We start from the raw sequence: 27,433 nt of genomic DNA, 5'->3' as shown, positions 1-27,433 counted from the left end.
TGTTGAAACCTACAATGCCTAAATCATTATTCTCAGAGGAATACATACAAATTAGCACACACAAATATGAACGTATACAAGGGGATAGGCAATTTTAAAATAACACAAATGTGCTAAGTACTTAATAAATATCACCTACTAATTTTCAGAGCATCCCTCAAATGTTGGTATCATTCTGCAAATGGAGAGACCAGCAACTCATCCAAGGCAAACAGTAGTGAGCGGTAAAGCCATGACTGGAACACAAATCTGAGCAGCTCGAAAACGTCTCTGACTTCAAAAGCAGACTGTCTCCCACCGTGTACCCTACTCTGGGGAAAGCAGTCAGAGAACACAGAAATCGCCACTGGCCCCCATGGGCAATTCATAAGCCATCTGACGGTGAAGGTCAGGGCACACCTCCAGCTCCCTCCCAGGAGGAGGAGAGAACAGGATCGGGAATCTGCGTGGGCGTCTGACAAGGGGAATATGGCAGTGGAAGAACCTCCCAGGCCTTAAAGAAACCACTGAGAAGAGACAGATTCTTTGTAAAGAGAGGCCGGTTCCGCAAGGGGTGAAATCGATGCCGGCTGGACAGTGCCAGGTAGTCCAACCTGTCTTCAGGAGCCACACAGACCTTTAGGCGAAGAGGTTCTAGGCCATTAGCCACCCAGGCTTGGCACGAGCCCAGCTGCTGGCACCCGGAAGGGGATCTGAAATAAAATATGGTTTGCAGCTGTTGCCTTCAGCCTTTTCCATCTGCACCTCCCAGCGGGCGAGGGGCTTTGGGGTGAGGGAACACTGAATTATGACGGACTGCCCTGGCTCTTGCTGAGCTCATTCTGGACACAGGTGAGGGAGTCACGGGGAACATGCTAACAATTTACAGTGGGCATTCCATCGGAAGATCAGGATTAGGGATGGGGGACAGAAGAAACGCAGAATATGCTGAAACCTAGCAACAGAGACCACTGTCAAGGGGATCAAATGATTTCAGGGCCTATCCCCAAAATGCAGAGCAGCTGGAGAAAGTTAAAAGAGCGAAAGGCTCAGCTCAGGGCTAGCCACCCTGGTTCTTCCCCATGAAGACCTGCCTTAGACCCACAGCGGTAGGGCCTGCATGTTGGGAGAGGCTTCCTCCTTCTCCCCTTATCCCACACATCTCAGTCCACCCTACACCCAGCCTTGCCGACTTCAGCAACAGACACGAGTGAAGCAAGCAGGCGAGGCAGGCCCCGTGAAGTCCTGTCTCTCAAGCACAGACACACACACAGACATTGTAGCTGCCGCTGTTCTGTAGAAATTTCTCTCTAGGTGGTCCTCATTAGGTTGGTTTTGTTTGGAAGATGTCTTGAGCTTGCATAACTTAGAGGCCAGAGAATGAATGCATTCTACCAAGAGGAGGCAGGGTTCATTAACAAGCCCCGCCCCTCCTTTCAAGCACATCTCAGCCATTACTCTGGCTTCAAACCATGACAGACTCGGGCGCCTGGGTGGCTCAGTCGGTTGAGCGACTGCCTTCGGCTCAGGTCATGATCCTGGAGCCCCGGGATCGAGTCCCGCGATCGAGTCCCGCATCGGGCTCCCTGCTCGGCAGGGAGTCTGCTTCTCCCTCCGACCCTCCCCCCTCTCATGTGCTCTCTCTCTCTCATTCTCTCTGTCAAATAATAAATAAAATCTTTAAAAAAAAACAAAACCATGACAGACTCTTGACTCTGGGAAGCAAACTGAGGGCTGCAGAAGGTGAAGGGGGTATGGGGATGGGGTAGCCGGGTGATGGGCATTAAGGAGGGCACGTGATGTGATGAGCACTGGGTGTTAAATGCAACTAATGAATCACCAAACGCCACATCAAAAACTAAGGATATACTATATGTTGGCTAATGGAATTTAAATAAATAAATATAAAAAACAAAAAAACTGGTGGCTGGCTGTGGTCAAGCCTGCTCTTCTTCCAGCTCTTCTCACTGGTGTGGAGACTAGCTGATTCTTAATCACCTGTGTGCTGCATGGGAGATTTAGAAGTGAGTGAGTGAGTGAAGGGATGCAAGTGCACTATGCTTTGGCAGGCTCTGGCTCTAGGCCCCTAACTTCGATGTGGCCTAAGCCTGCGATCCAGCTGTGCTCACTACAATTCTACCCTGGCTTGGTCCCAAAGTGCGGGCTTGTGTGCTCTGCTGTATTATCAGTACGCTTATTTCTTTTAGGGGCATGGCAGAAAGGGATGGCTGCTGAAGAGCAAGATGGTGTCGGGGGCACCCGGCTGGCTCACTCGCAGGAGCATGTGGCTCTTGATCTGGGGGTCGTGAGTTCAAGCCCCATGCTGGGTGTAGAGATTGCTTAAGTAAATAAAACTTAAAAAAAAAAAAAAAGCAAAACGGTGTTAAAGATCCTGTTCATTAGCCATTTTTCTCTAACAACTGGTCATCTATTCAACTTAACTCACAATTCTGAGAGGCTCCAAATGCCCCCCGGTGATGCTTTTATAATTAAGAGAAGAGGGTCAGCTCCCCAGGCTTCTCACACCTCAGGGCTCTGGCTGTGGTTACAGGGAGAGTTAAAAGACAAATTTATAAATGAGAAAGAAGGTTTACACAAGAATTTCCTGGAATGAGGGCGCCTGGGTGGCTCAGTCGTTAAGCGTCTGCCTTTGGTTTGGGTCATGATCCCAGGATCCTGGGGTCGAGCCCCGCATCGGGCTCCCTGCGCCCAGCGGGAGGCCTGCTTCTCTGTCTTTCACTCCCCCTGCCTGTGTTCCCTCTCTCGCTGTGTCTCTCCCTGTCAAATAAATAAATAAAATCTTTAAAAAAAAAAAAGAAAGAAAGAAAGGGAGGCATGGGGGCGCCTGGGTGGCTCAGATGGTTAAGCGTCTGCCTTCAGCTCAGGTCATGATCCCGGGGTCCTGGGATCGAGCCCCACATCGGGCTCCCTGCTCCGCAGGAAGCCTGCTTCTCCCTCTCCCACTCTCCCTGCTTGTGTTCCCTCTCTTGCGGTCTCTCTCTGTTAACAAATAAATAAAATCTTTAAAAAAAAAAGAATTTCCTGGAATGAAACAAGATCCTTTGCAGGTCATGGGAAATGGCTTACCATTGCTTAGGGGGTTTTGATTAGTGTATCAAGATAAAACGCAAAAGAAGCCAATATAAGAGGAAGACTGTGGACATTTACAGCTTCCATTCATTAAGGTCTTACATGCCACAGTCCCCTTTTCTCTATTATCTAATTTAAACCTCATAAAAAGGCACAATTTTACAGGTGAGCCAACATGCATAGACTTCTAGAAGGTAAAGTAACTTATCTAAGGTAAAACTAAGTGGCAAACCAGAATTCAAATCTAGGTGTTTCTTTTCAAAGCTTATGTTCTTAGCCACTGAAAATACTGCCACATAAAGCTGTTCCCTGTGTATTCATTAAATGGCTTATAGACATTCTCTACATCAGAGTCAGCAAACTACAGCCAGTGCTATAACCCCAGCTTTTTGCCTGCTTTTTTATGGCCTGAGAGCTAAGAGTGAATATTCCATTTTTAAGCAGTTGGGGGAAAAAAGAAATCCACAAGAGGAATAATACTATGTGACACGTGAAAATTATCTGAAATTGAAATTTCAGAGCCCATAAATAAAGCTCTACAGGAACCTAACCATGCTCATTCATTTACGTATTGCCTATGGTTGCTTTCAGGCCACTTGGGCAGAGATGAACAGTATGGCCTGCAAAGCCTAAGATACCATTTGACACCTTACTAGAGAAGTTTGCCAACTCCTGCTGTATGTACATCATGGGTGATAAAAGCCAATTACAAGTTGGAAGACTCAGTTGCCAGGGATTACAGAGATGTGGGAAGGGTTTAGGGATAATCTAAAATTTATCAAATATTCTTACTTTCCAGGCACTACATATTTTTTTAAGATTTTATTTATTTGAGAGAGACAGAGAGAGAGAGAGAGCAATTGAGAGCACAAGCAGGGAAGAGAGGGAGAAGCAGGTTTCCTGTGAGCAGGGAACCCGATGCGGGGCTCAATCCCAGGACTCTGAGATCACGACCTGAGCGGAAGGCAGGTTAATTGACTGAGCCACCCAGGCGCCCCCCAGGCATTACATTTCTTTACATATATTATCTCACCTAATCTTCACTAGAGCTCTGTAAGGCATTATCACTCCAAATTTTCAGATGAAGAAACTGAAGCTGAGGGAGGCTATGGATGTCTCTGAAAGTCATACGAATTTCTGCTGTTTCCCACATAGGGGTATGTTGCCATCCTGGATGCCAGGCCAATCTTCCTGACTCCAATACCCAAGCACTTTTTTTTTTAACAACAAAGTATAATGCTCTGAATATAAGGTCAACAAGTTCATGGATATAGAAGAAAATATGATAGAAGCACCTGTAAATATATCTAACTACTCTAAGAATATCTATGATTAATCCTAAGGCTATGTGGTATGATTAAGTGTGTTCAACATCAATATCTAAATGTTTCATAAGTTATAATTTCATTGACTTAAATTTCTAATAGCCTATATAAGTACTGAATGAGAAGCTAGAATCACTCACTTTTTTTTTTTTTTTTTTTTAGAATCACTCACTTTTAAATTCCTAAATGATGCCAATGAAACTCCTTCACAACTTAATGGTATTTTTAGGTTGGGGTTCTAGAGAAATCTGTTATTTATACCTTCAAAAATCTTACTATCCCTTAGCCATACAATTTTTGTGTGTGTCTGCTATTCCGTATAGGATCTCTTTTCATCATATATTCTAAATGGTTGTGCTTATCTATACACGCAAATGTTATTTCATGTTGACATATGTCTTATACATTTACTTGACCAATTTACTCAATTTAAAAATAAATATAAAAATTAAAATGACTATATATTGTTATAGCATGTACAGAGATCTGTAGGCTGAAAATTATGCTAAGTGAATGGACTATTTAATAATATTAACATTTCCAATCCATGAACATGGGATATCTTTCCATTTATTTGTATTGTCTTTAATTTCTTTCACCAGTGTCTTAAAGTTTTTAGTGTATAGATCTTACTTCCTTGGTTAAATTTATTCCTAAGTAATTTATTGTTTTTGATACTATGTAAATGGAATTGTTTTCTTTCTTTTCCAGATAATTCACTGTATATGAGACCATCTTATTTGACCTATTGATCTGATTTACGAGGTTCATTAATCCATAGTATTAAATTACTCCTGAATTCTCATTGTACTACTTTGAAAATAGGGCAAACTGCAGTCATGCAAACTATTTATCACAATCAATTTTCATTTTTAAGAGAGCGAACATGTGTGTACATGAGTGGAGGGGGCGGGGCAGAGGGAGAGGGAGACAGAGAATCCTAAGCAGGCTCTAGCCCAGCATGGAGCTGAGATCACAACCTAAGCTGAGGTCAAGAGTCAGATGCTCAACCAAATGAGCCAGCCAGGTACCCCTATCAACACAAATTCTAAAATAAAATGTACATAAATATGACCACTGAGCAAAAAATTAAAGTGGGCAGTGTGCTCACTTTCATAAAGTGACAAAAAATAAAACTAAAGAAAACCAAAATCTGAATACCTAACATGTATATGAAAGTTGATCCTGGTCCTTCTTCAAAGACATGTAAGTTAAAAAAAAAAAAAATAAAGACATGAAAAGAAGAAAAGGAGAAAGGAAAGGAGAGAGGGAGGAAGGAAGGAAATTTCCATTACTTTCTTATTTTGCCTTAAATACTTTTGTAAAAGAAGTTTTCATTTAATCAAATCTACAAGACCTTGCAATAACCAGAAGATTTGTGCTCTACCTTGCATTATCCTACTAGCCGTAGACAAATTTTTCTCAGGCCATAAATTAGCCTTGGAGAACATTTTATTTTTTCTGGACCTTTATGTTCAAGTGTTCTTCCTAATTTCATGTAGTTTTCTGTGTGCTACATATTTTCCTAAATTTACTGACCTATATGCACATCCAAGTGTGATGGTAGTAATGGAAAACAATATGAATATGAGATGAATTTCATACATGAAGGACTATAGAAAAACTCAAGAAAGCATGGAAACTGAGACCAAAGCATTGGACATGCTCAAAATTTGTTTCATTGTTGTCCCTATGAGGTATTGGAACTCATCTGCCATCTACTGTTCTTCAGAATAATAAATGAAAAGCAGCTTTTACTTCTAAAACAAGCAGATCTCCCCATCTGCTTATGGTGATGGTGGGGGAGCTAGGGTGATGAAAGCAGGTGACTACAGTTCAGATGGGCTCACCTCAGCTAGGGCAGCAGAGTCATTCCAGGGAAATGGAGTCATTTGTACCTAGGCATCAGCCCCATTCAAAAATTCACTGATAGTTTAAAGCTCACACCAAATGTGAAAAAATTCAACTTCTACATGATTTTCTGAAAAACAAAGTGATTCACCTATGCTTTCATCATTTGCAAGGGCCCAGCATTTTCGGGTGTAAAACCAAGAGCTGTCTGGTTTAAGTAACTCATCAGCACGAAGTGTATCCCCTTCTTCAGTGTAACATCTTTGTTGCTCCTCAGCCCAAATGAAGCAGCTTTCTCCAATGAGTAGAGTCAAGAAAAACATCTCTACCCCCAAACATCCAAGAGGACAGTGTAACTTTCTTCTCCTCTAGTTCTCTTTAGCAGTGAGGAAAGCAAGCTTCTTAAAGCACCCCAACTCTGGCCTTGGGACTTCTGTCCCTGGGGGCAGCTGAGCACAGTTGGTAACACTCTCCTCTGCTTTAAAAAACATGAGAAACTTCACATGGTGGAGTTTTCTTCCAGGGCCAAGGTCAAGAGGTAGGAAGCCAAGAGTCACAGCAAAACAAGTGGAAATCAATGAAACCTATTAGTGAGATGACTAAAATAGAGTATGTGAGGTCAGGAGGTACAAAGGAAAGAAGCCAATGAGAGCGCTAATCAGTCCACCTAGGAACACACCCATCGAGGGCCTCAGTCTTGAATTTCAAAGACCCACCTCTTTCCTCCTAGTAGGAAGGCAAACAATTCCCATGAAATCAGATCTGAAGGCCACAGAAAATCCCAAAGCCCACCTGGAAGTATACAAAGTAAGTACCGTATTTACTACATTCATTCAATTTGGTATATGCAGTTATCAACAACCTTCACTTAGACCAGGGCACTCTTAGTAATCTTAAGTGAAACATTTTCAGAGGGAAGTGACAAGTAGACATAAATGTACTCCTTCAGTGACTTTATAGCAGCGACCGTGCCAGGACAAGACACGAGTGACTGGAGGCCCACGGGCAGCCAGGCTTTCAGCTTACACACTTCGTGTCTGTCCCATGGGCTAGACTCCGGTGACCACTGGCCGGATGCTACCTCTGCATATGCTAGGGGAGTCGGGACAATGAAGCCAGCTTGCCAGCAAACCCCCTCTGCACCCTACGCCCTGCCCAACTTACCTTCACCAGAAAAAAGGACACACCATACGTCCGGAGGGATCGGGCGAGTTTGACATACTTGACCTTGGCTTCTATTTCGCTCATCTCTCCACAGTTCTTATGCTCCTACAAGTGACAGCAGCAAGGGCTGGTTATTGCAGCTCTGTCAGCACGTGGACTCGGTAGAGGTGGTTACAATGTATGGCACATAAAGTTGCTATGAATGATCAATCACTGACGTTTGTGTTGGAGACCCCTCTGTGACCCACGTACCAGCTGACCGAGGATCAGAGCACAGAGAAAGCTCGAATGCAGGGCTTCTTAATGGCAACTGGAGTCCAAACTCCCTACAGATTTTACACCTACAGGCAACAATTCATGCCATGTAGCATGGCAGACCAGGGTCCAAAGTGTAATTGACTTTTTGGAAGAACTCCATATCCCCAAAGGTTCAGAACCAATGAGTAGACTCATTTAGTAGAGCTAAAATAATGTTCTCCAGGAGAGGTATCATTCTAACATCCACCCAAAATATATGGTTTTCCAAAGAGCAGAATATATAGATGCCTGCACATCAGAGTGCTTTTGGAAACAAGACTGTGTGCATTTTATACAGACGAAATTTCTACTTCAACTTATATTTACATTTCAATACCAAAGAAGACTTTAACATTTTGGATTCACTGGAGTGATTGTTTTATGGCAAGTTGATGATAGGGCTTTTCTTACTGTCTGCCTGGAAGAGAAAACTCTCTGACGTTTATGGAAAAAACCCTGAATTTTAAAAAGACACCAGTTTCCAAATTCTAAGCTTCAAAAAACAAGTATCAGGACAAAGAAGCTACTTGTAGCTGCTTCTTCAGTGCATTTTAAGAGCAAATCACCTTGTTTCGACACTATCAAGATAATGCCTTTGAAATTAAATGTAGGCACATTTTTCTCAGAAGGACTAAGTAACCTTTAGCAGGAAGGTATGGATTAAGATAATAAATCTGCCCAAAGTAGAACTGTCAGCTTCTTTACTCTTGAGTCACTAATCATTTATTATATAAGCAGAGTACATGTATGGGGTACTAAACTATCATGTGCAGAGGCCCCTCTCATGCTAATAGATGAGGCTAGGGAGTGAGGAGAATAATAAAGTTCTGTACATTTCCAATACCTGAAATATCCTCTTTTCAGCTCCTCTCTGCTTGATGTATTCTTTGGGCAGGAATTCCTTTAGACTGAGAGAGAGAACAACAAAAAAATAATAATAAGCCATTTATTGTATGATGAGAAGGAAAAAAAAAAGAGACTTTTTTTGTACAACTCCATGAAGTCACTAACTTGCCAGTATTTTATGGGACAATTAAGAACAGACTGCCACATCTCATAATACACTTAAATAGGACACAAATATAAAACCAGTCTGATACAAAGGATCAAACTAACAAAGTTAAAAAAGAAAGAATTTCCATGATACACTGTAAAGTGCCAGAGCAAAGGGTGCAAGAGTGTAGAGTATGCTATCCTTTGTGATAAAGGGAGGAGAGTGCTTTTCATTTTATATGGTTAATACATATTTTTAGGGGTGCCAGGGTGGCTCAGTCAGTTAAGCATCTGATTCTTGGTTTCGGCTCAGGTCATGATCTCATGGGTCGAGATTCAGCCCCACATTGGGCTCCGTGCTCAGTGGGGAGTCTGCTTGAAGACTCTCTCTCCCTCTGCCCACCCCCCTACTCTTACACGTGCGCTGCCTCTCTCTAAAATACATAAGTAAATCTTTAAAAAATATATGTATTTTTAAAACAATACAAACATACATCTAGTACTAATTAAAATGATTCTCTATGGGAAGAAGGGAAACGGCAAAGGGAACAAGGATGGAAATGAAACCTCTGGATAGCCCTTGTATTATAGTTACCACTTTAGAACCACTTGAAATTACAAAGAGGGGAAAAATTCAACACCTAAAAATCTAAAGCAAACTGAAATAAATGAACTTAACAGTGTATCAAGTTGATAGCATAACCACAGGAAGAAAAGTGATTTCAAATAACTTTGAAAAACCGTCTTTTGACTATACATCCCTAGTGAGATATGTTTTAAAGATAAAGGGAACCATGGAAGACATATTAAATATTGATAACATTATTTTAAAGCTATACCCTCTCCCCTCTAAACACATAAATACACACACACTATAAAATTACATTATTACATTATATGGAAGTAGGATGTCATATATAATTAGGATAAAGTAAATGAGTAATTATGTTAGGTGTTAGAAACCAAACTTAAATAAAGCAAAAAAAAAAAAGTTAAATGAAAACCCTGTAGTCTTTCATTTGGAGATACTGATCTAAATGTCTGATTCCTTCATTTTCTGGAAAACAGTTTTTAGTGTGTCCACTGAGGAAGCTAAGGGCAAGGACCATCTGGTGGCACTGCCAGGGCCTCGGTCAGGTAGCCTCCAAATACTATTTCCCACTAAAAGGAATCAGGGATCCCTGGAGAAGTGACTGATTCTAACTCTCGGGCAGGAAATGTATTAAATGTTCTTGGGGCTTCTTATGCCCGAGATCAAAGAATCTATCAAAATGACATTGGACTGACATCAAGGGGTAACCATTGGCCAAAATCAGGATGATTTTTAAAACCTTACACAAAGGAAAAGATCGAACAATATAAGAACCCACCATCCATTCACGGCCATTCCTGACTCATCTACTCCTTCACCTCATCGCCTGCACTGGATTATTTCCGAGCAAATCCTACAGATCATATAGTTAATTTCATGTGATGGGGCAATTAGAGTGCCGAAGAATGATGACCACAATGGGTAAAAACACAGATATATAAAAATCCCATAAAGATCCTTTAAAATAATCATTGGTCACCTTAACAGGTGGCTAGGGCACCAACTCCTACTGAAAACTGATTAACACAAAGTAACAAAGCTAACAAACACAAAAGGAATAAAAGGAGTCCAAAATCATCATTTTATAGCTCCTAATGAAATAAATGATAGACCAAAACATGCCGGATGGCTGCTAAAACCAACAAGTGACAAGTTAATGGAGAACTTTATAGTAGATAGTTCAGTCTGATTCAAACACACTTAATTTTATTATTAATAAAAGTGGGATAACTAGACAACACATGCCTAACTGATGCAACAGGAAGTATACAGCACTATCCAGGAAGTATTTTTGGCAATAATAATATATAATTTAAACTGAATTTAACTAAGATCCTAGATCTAAATATTAGTTTACAAAAAGAGAGATGGAAGACACCACCAGGATATAATCAGCCCAATGCCAACTAGGGCAATTCTATAAAAATAACCCAGGTGCCTCACAAATAAATGGCTTGGTGGTAGAGGTGAAAAAGAGGACACAGTAATAGATTAATAGAGTTTCAAAAAACATATTTACTACCAAGCTACAGTAATAAAGACAGTGGAGAATGGATATAACAATAGGTCAGTGTAATAGAATCAAGAGTCTAGAAATTAACCTTTACAGCCAGTTGATTTTCAGCAAAGGGAATGGGTTTTCAATGGGAAAAGAATAGTCTTTTTAACAAATGGCGCTGAGACAATTGGATATCCATGAGCAAAACACTGAAGTCGGATCCTCTACTTCACACTGAACGCAACAATTAACTCAAAATGGATCAGAGACCCACATTTAAGCTAAAACCGTAAAACTTTTAGAATATAGGAATAAACCTTTATGGCCTTGAGTCAGGGCAACACTTAAGATTCAATACCAAAAGCACACACAGCAAAAGAAAAAATAAGTAGGACTACATCAGAATAAAAAATTTGGAACTCCAAGTGACATGACCAAGAAAATGAATAAGCAGCCCAAAGAATGGGAGAAAATACTCCAAATTAAGTATTTAATAAGGGACTTGTATTCTGAATATGTAAGAACTTTCACAACAATGAAAAGACAACCCAGTTAAAAAATGGGGAGGGGATCTGTAAAAACATTTTTCCGAAGAAGATACGCAATTGGCCAAAAGCATATGAATATATGCCTAACTTCAGTAGCCATCAGGGAAATAAAAAAATATTATAATACGATACCATACACCCGCTAAGGTGGCTACAATAAAAAAAGATGAACAAGTGTTTGCAAGGATATGGAGAAATTGGAGTCATCTCACATTGCTGGTGGGAATATAAAATGGTATAGCTGCTGTTGAAAATAACATGATAGTTCCTCAAAGCATTAAACAGCAATTTTACTCCTAAGTATGTAACCAGGAAAAATGAAAACATGTCCAAACATTTGTACATGAATGTTCATAGTAGTATTCCTAATAGCCAAAAGTTAGAGACAACTTAAATGTCCAATCAACTGATGAATGGATAAGTCAAATGTAGTTGATCCATACAATGGAACATTACTCGGCAATAAAAAGGAATGACATAGGATATAAACTCCAATATGGAAACACTGTGCTGAGTGAAAGAAGCCCATCAAAAGAGACCACAAATTGTATGATTCCATTTATAGGAAATGTCCACAATAGGCAAATCTATAGAGATAGCTAGGATCAGTGCTTGCGTAGGCTAGGGATGGGCGTGGGGTTACTGAGGAGTGGCTGCTAATAAACACAAGCTGGTATCAGGAGGGATAAAAGTGCTCTAAAATCAGATTGTGTAATGGTTGCACAATCTTGTGAATACACCAAAAAACACTGGGCGCCTGGGTGGCTCAGTCGTTAAGCGTCTGCCTTCGGCTCAGGTCATGATCCCAGGGTCCTGGGATCGAGTCCCACATCGGGCTCCCTGCTCGGCGGGAAGCCTGCTTCTCCCTCTCCCACTCCCCCTGCTTGTGCTCCTGCTCTCGCTGTCTCTCTCCCTGTCAAATAAATAAATAAAATCTTAAAAAAAAAAAAAATTAAAACAAAACAAAACAAAAAACAAAACACTGAATTGTACATATGGCATGTGCACTGCATCTCAATAAAACTTTTCTTAAAAAAAACCTTATGAACCAAATAAAATTTGTAGGCCTTGCTTAAATCCTGATATTAAGTAAAAACAATATTTTTAAGACACTGGGGGGAAATTTAACAAAGACTGGGTATTAGACAGCATTACAAGAATTGTTAATTTTATTAGGTGTTAGGATAGATTTGCGGTTGTACAGGTTTAGAAATTTTTTTCTAAATTTTTATTTGTCAGAGAACCATACTGAAGTACTTACAGATGAAATACGCTGCCTGGAATTTGCTTTAAAATACTCCAGCAAAAAAAGTAGAGGGGAGGTAGGGTGAGGCCAGATTCTGGCTACATTAACACTTGAATAATGAAATCCGATCAGCCTGCAAACTACTTCCATCGACAAAAGTTGTAAGCACATTTTCTGGAATTTCAGGGATCTAGTAGCAGAACAATCTGGATTTCTCAGGAGGGTCAGGAGGGGTAGAGTCTAAGAAATATCTAAGCAGCGGCCCATTGCATGTTATGACTATCATTAAGCAACCTCACGGACAAAAACGTGATTGGTCACTGGAAGGCACAAAGGTCCCAAAAAAGAGCTGAGTCACAGAGAAGTTAGTTAGCTGAGGTCACAGGACTTGTTAGTGCCAGGAGCCTCCGACCTCCCCGAGCAAGAGGAGACCCACCTGACAACACAGGTGTTTCAGGTTCTCCCCCAAAGCACGCTGAAAACCATAGCGAGAAAATGTGTCACGAGTGGGCCAGTGGACAGCAGTCGCTGTGCTACCTACCAACCAAGGGGGACCTGGCTAAGGTAACCAAAAGCATCCAAAACGAGACCCATGCCAAACCCCTCGCAACAACACTGTTACTGGAAGAATTCCAGAGAGCAGGGTCCAGAGGCCAGCCAGGGGCAGATGTTAGGCATGAATGGCAAGAACGCTGTGTGTGGCAACAAGCCGCCTTCTATCCCAACTAACCCTCCCGTTCTTCAGGAGGTACGGAAAACAACTTCCCGAAGCTTGCACTAGAGGTGTTACCCTTGATGTTACAGGGGTGGATTTGGGAGTTTGTCATCAGGTAGTTTAAAACACAAAGTGTGTGTGTGCCCATGCGTGGCCTGTGTGTTTCCCCAGTAAATCAGCCAAGTGCCCAGTGTCAGCATGAGGCTGGAAGGAGCAGGGAGCCCGTCATCACTGCCTGCCAGGCAGCAAGAAGCTCCAGCTCAGTTGTTTTGATTACCAACCCTGAGCTTGGAAGGCTCCTAAGCATCGGGGACGTGCACACAAGTGAAATCTGTCAGCCTTCTTTGAGAAAACGGGTCAGACTGTCAAGCCTGTTCGGCAATTCTTTTCTTAATTAAGCAAGCTCTGGCCAAGCAAAGTCCCCCCCACTGCCTCCTTCGGTATTCCCACTTGAATATGGCTACGTTAACACTTGAATAATGTGTTATTCTCCTCCAAATCCTACCCCTGGCCTTTTAAATAACACCTTTTCTGAGTGCAGTAATAATAGACCCTCCACTTCATGGAGAGGGTGGGCTAGTCCAAGCTCTTCTTCTCCCCGAAGAGCCATGGGAGGTTGGAAGTGTGCAGCCAGCAGATTCTTCTCTCATGAGCCCCACTTCTGCTCTGGCCAAGTCAGCTGTATTTGTTCTGAACTCTTGCTGCTGGCTGAGTGTCACATGATAATGCAATAAACCAGCAGAGCCCATAAACTGCTAACATAGGGGGGAAAAAAAAAGAAAGAAAGCTACTGAATGCTTAAGAAAGGTAAATATTTCCGAAAGTTATTAGATGTGAGACCACTGCAAAATACTGAAAAGAAAAAAAATCATGAAAATCTAAAAATAGTTTCACCCTTAGACTGCTCCAGGATCGTCTTTAAATTTGCTCTTAGATGATGTAGTTCATACAAGGAAAATACAGAACCCCAACCAGGGGATCCACACCAAGAAAAAATTTTGGTCTTTCATCAAAAGATTAGCAAGTAAATGTATAAGTTGAAAGTTTATTTACAGGGTTTCACAAAGGTAGATATCACAGATTCTGTTATTTCATTTTTTTTTTTAAGATTTATTTGAGAGAGTGAGCGTGTGCTCATGCACTCTGGGGGTGGGGGTGTGGGGTGTGGGGTGGTGGGCAGAGGGAGAGAGAGAATACTGAAGCAGACTCCCCGCTGAGCAGGGAGCCCAACACAGGGCTCCATCCCAGGACCCTGAGATCATGACCTGAGCCTAAATCAGGCGTTGGCCACTCAACTGACTGAGCCACCCAGGTACCCCTTAAATTCTGTACTTTAAATGTCTTTTTGGATTATCCACAGTCTAAGCTGTGTTGATAGAGGATTTCTACTATCAACAACTGCTGTTTATTGAAAGTCAAACACTGTTCCAGGTGCTTTACATGTATAAGTAGATTAATTAAATTCTGACAAAAGCCCATGGAAGAAAATATCCCATTTTATACATGGAACATGAGGTTCAGAGATGCTATATTGCCCGCAACCTAGCTACTCAACATTCTGGTCCCTCCAAGCTATCCTTTACTCAAAACACATAATATGTGATCAGTATTTCAGAACCTTCAGATAAAGAATAAGACAAGAGAAATAGCCAGATAGTGGTAAAAATTACCGTAAGAGTGGCAATTTTTTAGAAATGCCCAGAAGCCATTAAATGAAAGAAAGGGAACTTAACACATTTGGGGGAGCAGTGTCTAGATTCAAATCTAGGTGTTCACAAAACCTCATTTTCTTATATAAAATTAAAGCTGCTTGTTCAAGTACTTCTAAAAGAGGGGTCCTCAAGACGTTCTGTGGTCTGGCAAGAAGTATACAAGTATATGAGAGTCAGCTACGATTTTGGGAAATGTGAACTGCTTCTCATCTGCCCCAGAGTTGCCACAAGGACATGTCCACAGGCAAGCCCCCACTTCTCTGAGCTGGTGTTTACCCAGCAAGAGTGGAGGCTTGGAGGGGAGAGAAGGTGGAGAGATATAGCAGGGACCGTGTCACCCACAGGACACTGGAACACTCAGATTTCCTGAGCCCAGCCTTCATGACCAGTCACCAAATGACCAACAATAACGTCTCAAATGTGATATCATGTAAGCGGTCCCAGGACCGGCAGCATCAGCTCTACGTGGGAACGTGTCAGAAGTGCCAAGCTTCAGGCTTCGTCCCAGACCAGCTGAGTGAGAGGCTCTGGAGGTGAGACCCCACAGTGTAAACAAGCTCTCTAGAGGATTCTGATGTATGCTGGAGTTGGAGAACCATTAGCACACTGGGCTGAAAGCTCAAGTGATGGATTCAGACACACCTGAATTAGAAGCCAGACTCAAAGATGAATGTATCTGTACGATGGAGGGTACTAGTGATGTCCTGCCTAACTGTGGAGACGATGTGAGAGGAAAGAAGTATCTGTCGAGCTGGGAAACACTTAGGGTGAGAAGAAGTGGAGAGCGAAGATGGCATGGGGGACACTCGGAAAGGGTTTGAGGACTTAATGTCAGCCACACAGCAGTTCTGGGCTCCCGAACCAATCCCAGTGCCCTTTGGTCTAAGGACGGGAACCCATGCAGAGGCTCAGGGGTAGCTTGGGGCTAGATCAATTCAGTGGTGCCTGGTTTGAAAGTTCTGGAGTCTGAAAGCAGTTAGGGAGGTAGGCACCAACTTTAGGAAGCTGCTGCTAGGGGCGGGGAGTTAAGGCACCACTGGACGGTCACAGCCTCCTCTAATGGGAGAGCCCTTGGTTGTCAGGTGCACAGGACAGAAGCAAACAATCAAGAAACCGGTGGGTCGTAGTGGTGAGGAATAGGAGGTAAAGCAGAGCCGATGAAACACACAAGCTGAAATAACTCCTTCTCCATCAGTTTGAAAATACGATCTACAGCCAAATTATTCCAAAGACTAACTCTAAAGTAGGAATAGGAGTTTGAATAAACGCCAAGAGAAAAACTGACTCAAGGCCTCCTACTGTGTCAAAAGCTTTGCTTGTTGACAAGAGAATTATGTTCAGTTTGTGGTGAAAAACTTCCAAGTCCACTCTGAATTCTTCAACAGAGATTCATAGATCAGGTTGCTTTGTTTTCTCAGTAGGACACATCCACGGCACATGCTGACAGGACAACCAGCTGTGGTCAATAAGGCTGAGAGGGGTCCTCAGCCTGCGCCCCACCTGCCTGCACCCAACCACTGGGTCATACCCCTGCAGCAGACAGAGCCAGGAACACTTGCTGTCTGAACTCCAAGGCCTGTTAATTTTGCCTTTGCCAGATGTTAGAGATCCAGCCTCAGTGAACACAAGCTTTTATCACCTCAGACTATTTACAACTGTTTTTAAAAATTGTCAGTTGTGGAAACATTAGAAATAGATCCTATTGTCATATTTGCTTTATGATTGCTACCCATTTTTAAAGAAATAGAGATTACAGATTTAGCTGAAGTCCCACACCATCCTTCTTTCTCTCCCTAAATGTACTTTCTTGTAGTTTTCATGCATATTTGATTATGTTCCTACTTCTCCTTGTACCTATAAACATATTGTTTCTCTTTGTATTTTTAAATTCAACATTCATTTTTTGAAATGTCTTGTTTCCTCTGTAAAGTACTTTGATGTTTTCATACACCTAAGTTTGTGCCCATCTAATAGACATGAAATGCTATATTCTTATTGATTTTGCATTTGATTTACTTATGAGGCTGAATATTTTTCCATATCTTTATAAGTCAGTTGAATTTCCTCTTTTCTAAAGTACCTGTTGGTATACTGAGTGATGATTTTCTTTTTTTTTCCTGAGGGACTGCATGCCTGCGCATGCACATGGGGTGGAGAGGTAGGTGGAGAGGGGCAGAGGGAGAGGGAGAATCTTACACAGGCTCCATGCCCAGTGCAGAACTCGAACTCGAACTCACAACCCTAAGATCATGACCTAAGCTGAAATCAAGAGTCAGTCGCTTAACTGACTGAGGCATCCAGGTGCCCCCCTTTGTTTTCTTTTCAATAATTTCTGGATATTAGCTTGTTCTTCGTAGTATGTGTTGCAAACATGCGAATTTCTTCTTCTACACTTTGGAGCTTCACTCTTAATTTGGTAATATATTTTGCCTATTATTTTAATTTTAATAAAGCAGTTTATCAACCTTTAGAACGCTTATCACCCAGCATCAGTAATAGAGTATTTTTAATTACTATAGCTTTATAAGAAATTGGGTATTTGTGTGAGTCCTTCAATTAGCCTTGGTCTGAGTCCAGACTAGTGCATAGTAATTTTTTAACAGTTTTATTGAAATATATATATTATCCTCTAAGTTTTTATTTACTGAAGTATAATTAACATAAAGTATCCTTTTAGTTTCAGATATATATCGAGTGATTCGGTATTTTTATACATTATAAAATGACCCCCACAATAAGGCCATCTGTCACCATACAAAGTTATTACAATATTATTGACTATATTCCCTATGCTGTACATTACATTCCTATGGCCTATGTACTTTGTAACTGAAAGTTTGTGTATCTTTAATCCCCTTCACCTATTCCAATTCAACAATGGAAGAAAACAAAAATATCAATTCAAAGAGATACATGCACCTCTATGTTTTACTGCAGTATTTACAATAGCCAAGATACAGAAGCAACCTAAGTGTCCATCGATGGATGAATGGTTCAAGAAGATGTCATGAACAACAGAATATTATTCAGCCATAAAAACAGAATGAACTCTTGCTATTTGCAACAACATGGATGGATCTAGAAGGTATTATAACTAAAAGAAAGACAAATACCATATGATTTCACTTATATGTGTATTTGCTAAAAAGCAAATACACACATGCAACAAAACAAACAGACTCATAGATGCAGGAAACAAACTGTTGGTTACCAGAGAAGGGACGGGTTGCGGGGTAAGCAAAATAGGTCAAGGGGGTCAAGAGGTACATATACCTTTTAAGATTTGTTTTTCTCATTACTTGATATGTGGGATTGTGATTAGAATTGAACTGAATTTATAGACAAATATGAATTGCTTTTGTGACATCCAGCCTTCCTATATATTAACATAACAAAACACTCCATTTATCCAGATTTTCATTTATGTTCTTCAATGAGCATTTTATATATATATATATATATATATATATATATACCCGTAGGTGAGTATGAATATGATTGTTTGGACCTAGGTGGTGATAAGCAGTTATATATTTATCTCTTTTCCAGGGACTTTACTCTTAGTAGCTCTAAGAAGTTTCTCTGTAGATTGAGAGGATTATATGCAGATAATCCTATCACCTGCAAATAGTGACAGTTTCAGTTTTCTAATCCTGAAATTATTCATCTTTTTCTTTCCTCATATTGTATTTTACTTATTATCTGCCTCTCTGCACTAGAATGTAGGTTCCACAAGGGCAGAAATGTTTATGTTTTTATATTGCTCTATCCCCAGTGCCCACAAGGCAGGCCATAAATTGTTCAATAAATGTTACGTCCCTAGAAGAAAGTAGTTGTAACCTGCAGTTACCTCTAAATACATGTCATGTTGGACTCAATGTTTTATTAACTTTGGGGAGGGCATCTCTATTCAGTTTAAACGTTTTCCATGGTCTATATTCAGTTTTGGTATTTGATTCTGCTAGTTCCAAATTAAGGTGAGGAGGTTTTTTAAATTTTCTTTCCTTCTATTCTCTAAAATAACTTGGGCCTCGTTTTCACTTGTTGTTTTGTGGGGTTTATTTTAAACTGATAAGGCAATTTCTTTCAAGAATAGAGATATACTCAGATTTCCTGATCACCCATTTTGTGCCAATTTTCAATTTTTTTGGCTGCAAGCTTTCAATTCATTCTGATTTTTAAAATCTCTTTATCTGAAGCTCTGTCCTATTTTCATTACCTATAATGTTTATATTTTGCCTTTTTCTACTTCTGCTTTTTTCTTGATCAAACTTACCAGAGATTTACATATTAATTTTTCCAAAGCAGCAGCTTTGGGTTGTGTTGATTCTGTGATTTTATTTCATTACTTTCTCTTGACTAAAATATTTTATTTTCATCTTGTTCTAATTATCACTGAGGAAAGTATGTTAAATTATTCCACTAAAATTGCATATGTGAAATTCTCCTTATATTGTATCTTTCCTTTAAATATTTTAAAGTAATATCACGTGCATATAGGTTCATAATTTGTCATCCTGGCAAATTAGTCTATCTTTATAATGACCTTTTCTGTTTCTACTTAGATTTTCTTTGTCTTACAGCCTATTTTCTGTGACATTAAATACAGCTTCTCCAGTTTTAACTAGTTTCCTGTATGCCTTTACTTTAAACTTTCCTCTGTCCTTAAAATGTAGGTATGTCTTTTAGAAATAGTATAGAGCTGGACAATATGAGAACCTTTATTAATAGCTGGATTTAGGGGCGCCTGGGTGGCTCAGTTGGTTAAGCGTCTAGCTTCAGCTCAGGTCATGATCCCAGGATCCTGGGATGGCGCCCCATGTCCTCGGGTTCCCTGCTCAGTGGAGAGCCTACTTCTCCCTCTGCCTCTGCTCCACCGCCCCCCACCACCACTCATGGCTCATGCACACTCTTTCTCTCCCTTTCTCTCAAATAAAACCCTTACTAAAAAAAAAAAAAAAGAGCTAGATTTACTTTTATTTGCTATGATGCCTAATATTTAGAAGTCTTTCTCTTATTTGTACATTCTATGTACCATACTTCCGGGTTTGTTTCCACAACCCACCCTTCTCAACTCCTATTGTATTGGTCACATTGTTTGTATATCCTCTCCACTCCTCCCCAGCACTGGTTTGGAAGTTACACAATCTATTTCCGTTCTTTTAAGCTGCAAATCTTCACAGCTTTGTAATCATTGGTCAAAGCCTTCTATGGATCTTATTGTTATCAAAGAAGATTAGATGCACTGATCAACTTTAGACCTTAAATCAAGTGTATGTGATAAAACTGAGGACCACTCCAGGCAATGGGTATAGAGCGTTCACCGTATAATTCTTTCAGCATTTTGTGTGTTTGATTTTTTTCATAGTAAAATATTGGGGGGTGATAGACATTGGAGAGGGTATGTGCTATGGTGAGCGCTGTGAATTGTGTAAGACTGTTGAATCACAGACCTGTACCTTTGAAACAAATAATACATTATATGTTAAAAAAAAAAAAAAAAAGAAAGAAATAGAAGAAGAAGAAGATAGCAGGAAGGGAAGAATGAAGGGGGGGAAATCGGAGGGGGAGACAAGCCATGAGAGACTATGGACTCTGAGAAACAAACTGAGGGTTCTAGAGGGGAGGGGGTGGGGGGATGGGTTAGCCTGGCGATGGGTATTAAAGAGGGCACGTTCTGCGTGGAGCACTGGGTGTTATACGCAAACAATGAATCATGGAACACTACATCAAAAACTAATGATGTAATGTATGGTGACTAACATAACATAATAAAATTAAAAAAAAAAAAAAAGGAAGGATTTGATCACTTTTTCAAGTGATACACAGTCAGGGAAATGTGACCCCGTCATTTTGTTTTAATTAAGAGGAGATGAGTATCCTCAGGAAGTTTTACCTGTACAATACATGCAATAAGGTATACAATTAAATATCTACATAAAATGAAAATGCCTCATTACCTAGACTAGACTTGGTCTAATTAAAAAGTAAATCAAATTCATAAGGAAAAATAATTGCCACTAGGCATAAGAAGCTTCTTTTAATTTGGAATCTGAGTAAGGATACACATACCACCAGAGGCATGAGCCTCATACCATAATCTCAGAAAAAAGGAAACTGACTGAATACGATTGTGTAACCCTGGCTGGCTACCACAGATTAAGACAGGGGGCATTTTTAGTGGGGTAAAGGTATGCAGCATTCCACAGGGCCCCCAAACTGCAGAAGACTCTATAAGGGTAATACCAGTGCTCTGATACCGTCTGGAAGCCCCACACAGGTAAGCCATCTGGGGTGTCACAGAACAGAGCAAGGCAAACTTCGCATGGTTCCTGCAGGAAGGAAGCCAGACTGATTGGGTAGAAATGGGCCCTGAGGAACACTTGGCCATATGACTTATTTGGAGAATACAGAAGCAAGGCAGTGACAGGACATACGTAGAGCCGTTCTCTGCACAGTATATCGTAGGCCAAAGCATCACTTTGGAAAGGCTCCTTCAGATTCATTAAACCCAAGGGTAGAGGGTTTTTGGGTAACAACTCAGTTTAGAACCATCACCATGCTGGCCAAGCACATTTGCTGCCAGGGAAGAAGTTAGATTTTCTTCTTACTCTAGGGCCTATGCTGGTCCCAATTACTTTCCACCAAAGTGAAAGTGGGGTCAAGGGCCAAGTAAACACTTATGTTATCCTCGTCCCTCAATATACTTGGACATAATGCAAGTGATGCCCTACTCAACACGTTTCAGGTTGACATATCCTCCAGAAAAGGGACGTCTGCCCCTAGCTGGCATTCAGCTCAGGTCCCACCACCAAAGCTTCTACAGGTTACACTCTAGGTCACAGCAGGCTATTGGTCATGTCAAGACACTCTGTATATTTGCTGGGGGGGGGGGGTGTTGGAGGGGGCTCATTCAAATGTTTCATCTGCCCTAAGAGGAAGCAGAAGAAAGAAAAGTGTGGGGGGAGAAACAAGTAAAGGAATGTTACCAGAGGAAGAAAGAGACAAAACTCTTGGAGAAGCTGATCAAAACAGAGGGCAAGATCACTTCAAAGAAAAGCAGCCTATGTGTGGCTGGGCCTGTCCTGTTGTGTATTTCTAGGAAATCCAGCCCTAAGGCTCATGTTCTGTGAGGCCATGATATATCTGTAGGGTTGCTTTCTCTTAAATCTGCAAGAACTGAGCTCTCCCCCAAAACACCCCATCATTTTCTGCAAGTGAACCAAAGACCAGATGTATGCAAAAGCGAAGTATGTAATGTGTACCCCACCCTTTCAGAGCAATGAAGAATTCCTAAGATTGTAATAAGGAACGTGAAGCTCTTTTATGCTCCCTTGTTCTAAAAAGGAGAGTCTTGAGAAGAAATTAAAAATGACAAAATCTGGCCTAATGTGAAGAAGGAATGTTCTAATGGGAAGAGATTTCAGAAGATGGAGGTCCTGAGTTCCTCAACTCCAAAGATACCCCAGGACAGCCTGGACAATGTCTTGGCAGGGTGCAACAAATTCTGTGGTCGCCATGGAATCACCCTCTGCCAGAACTTGGAGCACTAACCATCACAGTCCTTCCAATGTTGAATTCCCAGGCCTTTTTGCTTTCTCCAAGGTCCACCAATTTGGTCATATACTCAACTGAGACAGAGCGAACAACCTCATAACTGATTACAAATAGGATATAGGGTATGTATTTTATGTAGCTGGCTCAAAAATAAACAGTGAAAAGAAGAGGCGAGAAGAGGAAAAAAACCCAAAAGATTACTTACTCTAAGAATCCGGGTTTGTGTTTATGTTCCACATGAGGTCCAAATTGTATCTGGGCTTGAAATCCTCCAAACTCACAAGCTTTCTCGAAGGAGACAGGGTGGGAGCCATTCAGGATATCATCCCGAGCCTGAAACACAAGAGGAAGCGAAAAGCATCAGGAGCTTGGGGGAACCACACATACTCTCCAGGGACACATTCCTGCATCTGAACGCACCCTCTCTGTGGGGCAAAGGGAAAGTGCCAGCCAATGGGGACACACTCAGGACACTGCAGGTCACTGTAGCACAGTAGGATTAAGGCAGAAGGAAAACAAGTCCTCCCCCCAAACTGCCTATAGATAGAAAATATCAGCAGTATCCAGAATATTAAAACTAAAGCTTCAATATCTAGGAAGGTAGAAGTGATCATGAAAAATAAAGAGGCAAAGGGAAATCCTTGTGATTCACAATGTACTTCTTATGTCCCTAAATCATTAAAGCTAACAGAAAAATTACCTAGAGGTAAAATCAACCCAATCCTCATCCCAAGATAAAAGCCAATGTAATATAAGGTGGTGGCATGGGGAGAGAGATGGACAGACAATAATAACTCAATACTACAGCCATGTAAGGGAAATAAGCAAAATGCACAATGCTCGAATGAGGAATGCACGGTGTCTAAAGTCCTTCTCCCAGTTCCTGATCCACCACTTCTGTTGCTATCTATTCTTCTGTCTTTTCTTCCTCCAGTTCAATGACCCCCAGACCACTCTCTGCAGATACTCTAAGCGATGGCTCTGTGACTTAAACCAACAAGCATTTTCTTAGTGCCTGGCTATCTTCCTTCCTTCTGCCTCCTGGCCCTCCTCCTTCCATGCCATTCTTGTACCCACTAACTCAGGGGTTAGCAAACATTTCCTGTCAAAGGCCAGAGAGTAAACATATTAGACTTTGTGGGTCATGCTGGCTCTGTCGCAACTACTGAACTCTGCCACTGAAACACGAGAAACGCCACGGACAATAAGTAAACAGTTGCATGATATGGAAAGGGTTTACCCAACAAACCCTTTCATTCATGCAAACGAATGAGCTGTGTTCTAATAAAACTTTATTTGCAAACACAGGGGATGCCAGGGCAGCATTTTGCTGACCTCCGCATTATTCCCGAGGGCAGATAAGTACATAAATAGAAGGAGAGGAAAGGGAGGGAGGGAAGGAAAGGATGAAAGAAGAAAGAGCAGGATTTCCTTGAGCTGAAAAAAAGCCTGGGGACCATCTGGTACGAAGCCAACGTCTTACATATTGGGAAACTGCAAACTCTGAGAAGTTAAATGACTTGTCTGAGTTTCAAGAATAGGTTAATGGTGAAGACATAAAAGGTTATGAAGAGACTATCTTTCAGGTAATGAGAAATGTGGATTTTCTTTTTTTTTTTTTTTTAAAGATTTTATTTATTTATTTGACAGAGAGAGACATAGCGAGGGAGGGAACACAAGCAGGGGGAGAAGGAGGGGAGAAGCAGGCTTCCCCGCAGAGCAGGGAGCCCGATGTGGGGCTCGATCCCAGGACCCTGGGATCACAACCCGAGCCGAAGGCAGACGCTTAACGACTGAGCCACCCAGGCGCCCCGAGAAATGTGGATTTTCTGACCCACATTCACTTGTATCCTAAGACACCAGCGAAGAGAGCTTTAGTGCAGTGGTGAGCCCGTTAAGTGCCTCAAGGCAGAGATAGAGTACTGGCCAGCAGGTCTCAATCTGGGAGGCCAAAGAAAGGCCCTCCTTTCTTCGTGGAACATCAGTCCGTACCACAACCAAGCACGTGAGGAATCCCTCAACAGTGCCCCCTTGAAACTGTGTGCCAAAAACACCACGGAAGCCCGAGCTGAGCTCCAGCTCACCACAAGCCACAGCCAGGAGCTTCCTGACTTCTCACCACCCTCAGTGAGCATTAAATGCTGTACCTGAACATAAAGCAAGTTCAGCTGCACGGGGTCTCTTGAGTCCACATTCTGATCAGAGTAGAAGAACTTCCGTCTAAGTAGCAACGTTTCGTGTTCATCTACTCCTTGTTCTCTGAATGTTCGGCTGTGATCCAGCCAATTTACTGCAACACAACAAGACAGACGGAAGAACTGTATGTATTCTTCCTCTTGGTTTGAAGGGATTTATCAAAAGAGAAGTGCATTTCTGGAATGCTGATATTCAGTTAGTTACTTATATTAAAACTGTGCTTTTTAACTTTGCAAAATTATGTCACATACACCATCGTGCGCCATATGACCCACCAAAAAACACCTGAGAGAAAATTCCCAGCCATTCCTAAAGTTTGTTAAGGCCCCACAATCAATTTTTAACATGGGGGGAAAGAAAAATTAATGATTTATGCCAAGACAACCACGTTAGCATTTTCCTTTAAGTCAACAGTGGATACTTCAGGTCTCATTGCATGAAATAATTTATAAACTGAGCATAATGAGTTACCTCCACCTGTAAGCAGAAAAGAAGAAGAAAATAGAAGTAATGGGGGGGGCAGTAGGGATAAGGGGTTGGGGGGAAGCAGGACAGGACACTAAGGGATCAGGGATGGTAGAACCCTGCCCATGGCCCAGCCTGGATCTCGTTCAGAATACACTCACCTGTTATCTGGGTGCACAGGAATGGAGCACCCCTCTACACTTTCCACAGCTCTCATTCCCATACTCCTCCCTGGGCTTAACACACACATTGTGAGTAAGTATTACAAGCCTCACTGGATTCTAAGCAACTTCAGCACAGGGAATGTGTGGGAGTGATCTCATCTCCCACGGTACCTGGGAGAGTATCATGCACATTATAAAAATCCTTGGGATTTGTCTACCACTGTCTCACTTGGAAAGAAGTATGTAACTGGAAATCAAACGAGGCAGAAAGAAAAAAAAAAGAATGAAGAAAGGGTCAGAGGAAATGAAAGCCTCACTAAGGATCAATAAACATAATGACCATGATAACATCTTCCCAATGCAGCAGCAAGAACAATGAAAGAGCGAGCCTGGGAAGGTCTATATAACTGTGCATGAAGGGGGATGTTGGGCAACCAGGTGCACATAGCATACTTTGGGGACACATGGGGTGTAGATAAGGGCTTTTCCAAATATTAACTGTGTGGTCACAGAAGAGGACTTTCCTATAATCAGTGTTTTGTAACCTCTAAGGAAATAATGGATCATCAATGGCTTTTAACATCACAAAATAGGAGACAACCAAATACAACTTTCTGACGGAAGTACACAACACCACATTAGGAGTCTTTACTTAAAAAACAGACACATACACATGAATCTGATCAAGTTTCCAGATGTCAGGAATTAAAAGAGACAGAAGTACGTGCTAGAGGACAGCACAGTCAACAAAATCCAGACTGTAGAAAACTCCATACAAATAACAATCTGCTTTCTTCTTCCCAGAAATTCCGAGAGGGGGAAAAAAAAGAGATGGAGGGGAAGTTTGAGACAAAAACAGGTAAGCGTCACTTCATCTAACCTTATTTGGACCCCAGTTTAAACCAATTATTAGCTTTTTTAGAAGACAGTGTGAACATAATTTATATATTTGACATTAAGAGATTACTTTTTTTAGGTGTGAAATAGGACTATAGTCTGTTTTTTCCCTTAGAAGTCTTTTAGTGCCACAGACCAACAGCCAACAGAAAACTCCTGCCCAGGGTCATGTACGTGAAGGGAGGGAAGTGAGGCCTGGCCACACCTGCACCTGGCCCAAGCTCCCTTCCTTTTTTTTTTTTTTTTTAAGATTTTATTTATTTATTTGAGAGAGAGAGACATAGCGAGAGAGGGAACACGAGCAGGGGGAGTGGGAGAGGGAGAAGCAGACTCCCCGCCGAGCAGGGAGCCCGATGCGGGACTGGATCCAGGGACTCCAGGGACTCCAGGATCATGACCTGAGCCGAAGGCAGATGCTTAACCAACTGAGCCCCCCAGGCACCCCCCAAGCTCCCTTCTGACACTCACAGTCATCATCCGTGTGGAGCTTGGCCTTCAGCTTCTCCATCTTCCTCTCGTCTCGCAATAGAGTCCTGTCTTTTTTTAGCGTCCCTGTCCCTTCCTCTTTCTTTTCTTCAATCGTTTCTTGGATTAAAGAGTACTCTTCATAGTTCGTTATTCCTAAAAGTATAAATTAGGTTATAATTATCAGTGATGACACTGCTGTCACTCCTTCCAGCCGGGGGCCTGTGATACTCCGAGGAGTCCTGGTAGCACAGGACAGAAAGAGGCTTTACAAAGGTGAGGGTCAGGAGGCCACCCAGGAGCGCACATCAAATAACTGGCCAAAAACAAGGTTTTTGTTTTTGAGTTAATTAAGCCATGTTTAAAATGTCACATTCAATTCTCCTAATTTTCGAGAAACAAGCACAGAGTAGAGATCATGCAGAACAAGGCAAGACAGGGTCAAACAAGAAGTGGCTGAAGCAACTGGTCTTCCTTTGCGTGGAGAGAAGACTAAGAGAGGCCAGGACACTTTTTCCAAATATTTGAAGGGCTTCATGCAGAAAGGAGATGACTAGAAGCTACAAGAAGAAAAGTTGTATGGCCATCAATTGTACAGTCGTCCCTATCAGTCTTCAAGGAAATACTGGATGTCATTGATGCTTATACACAATCTCAGTCATGGACAAGAAACTGAATT

The 27,433-nt window shown here is 41.5% G+C and overlaps 1 protein-coding gene across 12 annotated transcripts in view; it reads right to left on the bottom strand.

The window, feature by feature from the left end:
* The window catches only part of TLN2 (talin 2), a 429,909-nt gene that overhangs the window by 164,433 nt on the left and 238,043 nt on the right, over window positions 1-27,433 (bottom strand). For 11 of the 12 annotated variants that reach the window (XM_034994419.1, XM_034994414.1, XM_034994422.1 and 8 more), the window contains 5 exons: window positions 26,758-26,910; window positions 24,715-24,857; window positions 22,773-22,900; window positions 8,551-8,614; window positions 7,410-7,514 (listed from right to left, as the gene is read on the bottom strand). In XM_034994419.1, the coding sequence (XP_034850310.1) occupies window positions 7,410-7,514; window positions 8,551-8,614; window positions 22,773-22,900; window positions 24,715-24,857; window positions 26,758-26,910 (593 nt within the window). Of the gene's footprint in view, window positions 1-6,961; window positions 7,380-7,409; window positions 7,515-8,550; window positions 8,615-22,772; window positions 22,901-24,714; window positions 24,858-26,757; window positions 26,911-27,433 lie in introns of those variants that run through there. The other variant, XM_034994426.1, reaches the window with a different exon arrangement.

This window comes from Mirounga leonina, unplaced genomic scaffold (genome assembly GCF_011800145.1).
Source record: "Mirounga leonina isolate KUSES-001 unplaced genomic scaffold, KU_Mleo_1.0 Mir_91, whole genome shotgun sequence".
Classification (NCBI taxonomy): Eukaryota; Metazoa; Chordata; class Mammalia; order Carnivora; family Phocidae; genus Mirounga; species Mirounga leonina.
This window is presented reverse-complemented; position numbering and strand designations above follow the sequence as displayed.